We start from the raw sequence: 566 nt of genomic DNA on the forward strand, positions 1-566 counted from the left end.
CCAGTCTGTCCTCACACACTGCACCCCGGCAGCGAAGGCCAGGAGCGCAAAGTGGCCATGGCGAGGACCCGGCTCGGGGAAGAGACGTTCAGGCCAGTGGCCGTGGCCCTGCTGTCAGGCACCACCTGTCTGTCCGGACCCAGGCTAGTGGCCGAGCTGAGGACAGACGGACGGCAGGACAGCAGCTGCAGCTAGGCCAGCGGCCAGGCCTGGATGGCACCTCACCCAGGGCCCAGGGTTCCCGTCTGTGGCCTCTGCAGGCCACACCGAGGAGCCCCCCGAGGGGGCCGTGCGTGGTGTCTGGGTGGTGGGTCCCCATTTGCTAACAAGGCCCCCCCCGAAGCTGCCTGGGAGCCAGGACTCGGCACACAGGGCAGGTGCGGCACAGGACTGCCACACACGGGAGCCCATGCACCTCTGCTGCCCGCCTCTTCCTGGGCACCCGACCTCACAGCCACCGCCCCCGGGGACACTCACTCTACCGCCGACAGCCCCTCGTCGTCCGAGGGCAGCATCTCGTCCTCCGACTGGTCGCTCAGCAGGTCGCAGGGCAGCAGGGCGGAGCT

At 69.6% G+C, this 566-nt stretch overlaps 1 protein-coding gene across 1 annotated transcript in view; it reads right to left on the minus strand.

Annotated features, from left to right (window-relative positions):
• KCNT1 (potassium sodium-activated channel subfamily T member 1) overlaps positions 1 to 566 on the minus strand; it is a 61,207-nt gene that overhangs the window by 36,411 nt on the left and 24,230 nt on the right. Inside the window, 1 exon segment of the mRNA XM_015572324.1 lies at positions 478 to 564. Within this exon segment, the coding sequence (XP_015427810.1) occupies positions 478 to 564 (87 nt within the window).

Source organism: Myotis davidii, unplaced genomic scaffold (assembly GCF_000327345.1).
Source record: "Myotis davidii unplaced genomic scaffold, ASM32734v1 scaffold609, whole genome shotgun sequence".
Lineage (NCBI taxonomy): Eukaryota > Metazoa > Chordata > Mammalia > Chiroptera > Vespertilionidae > Myotis > Myotis davidii.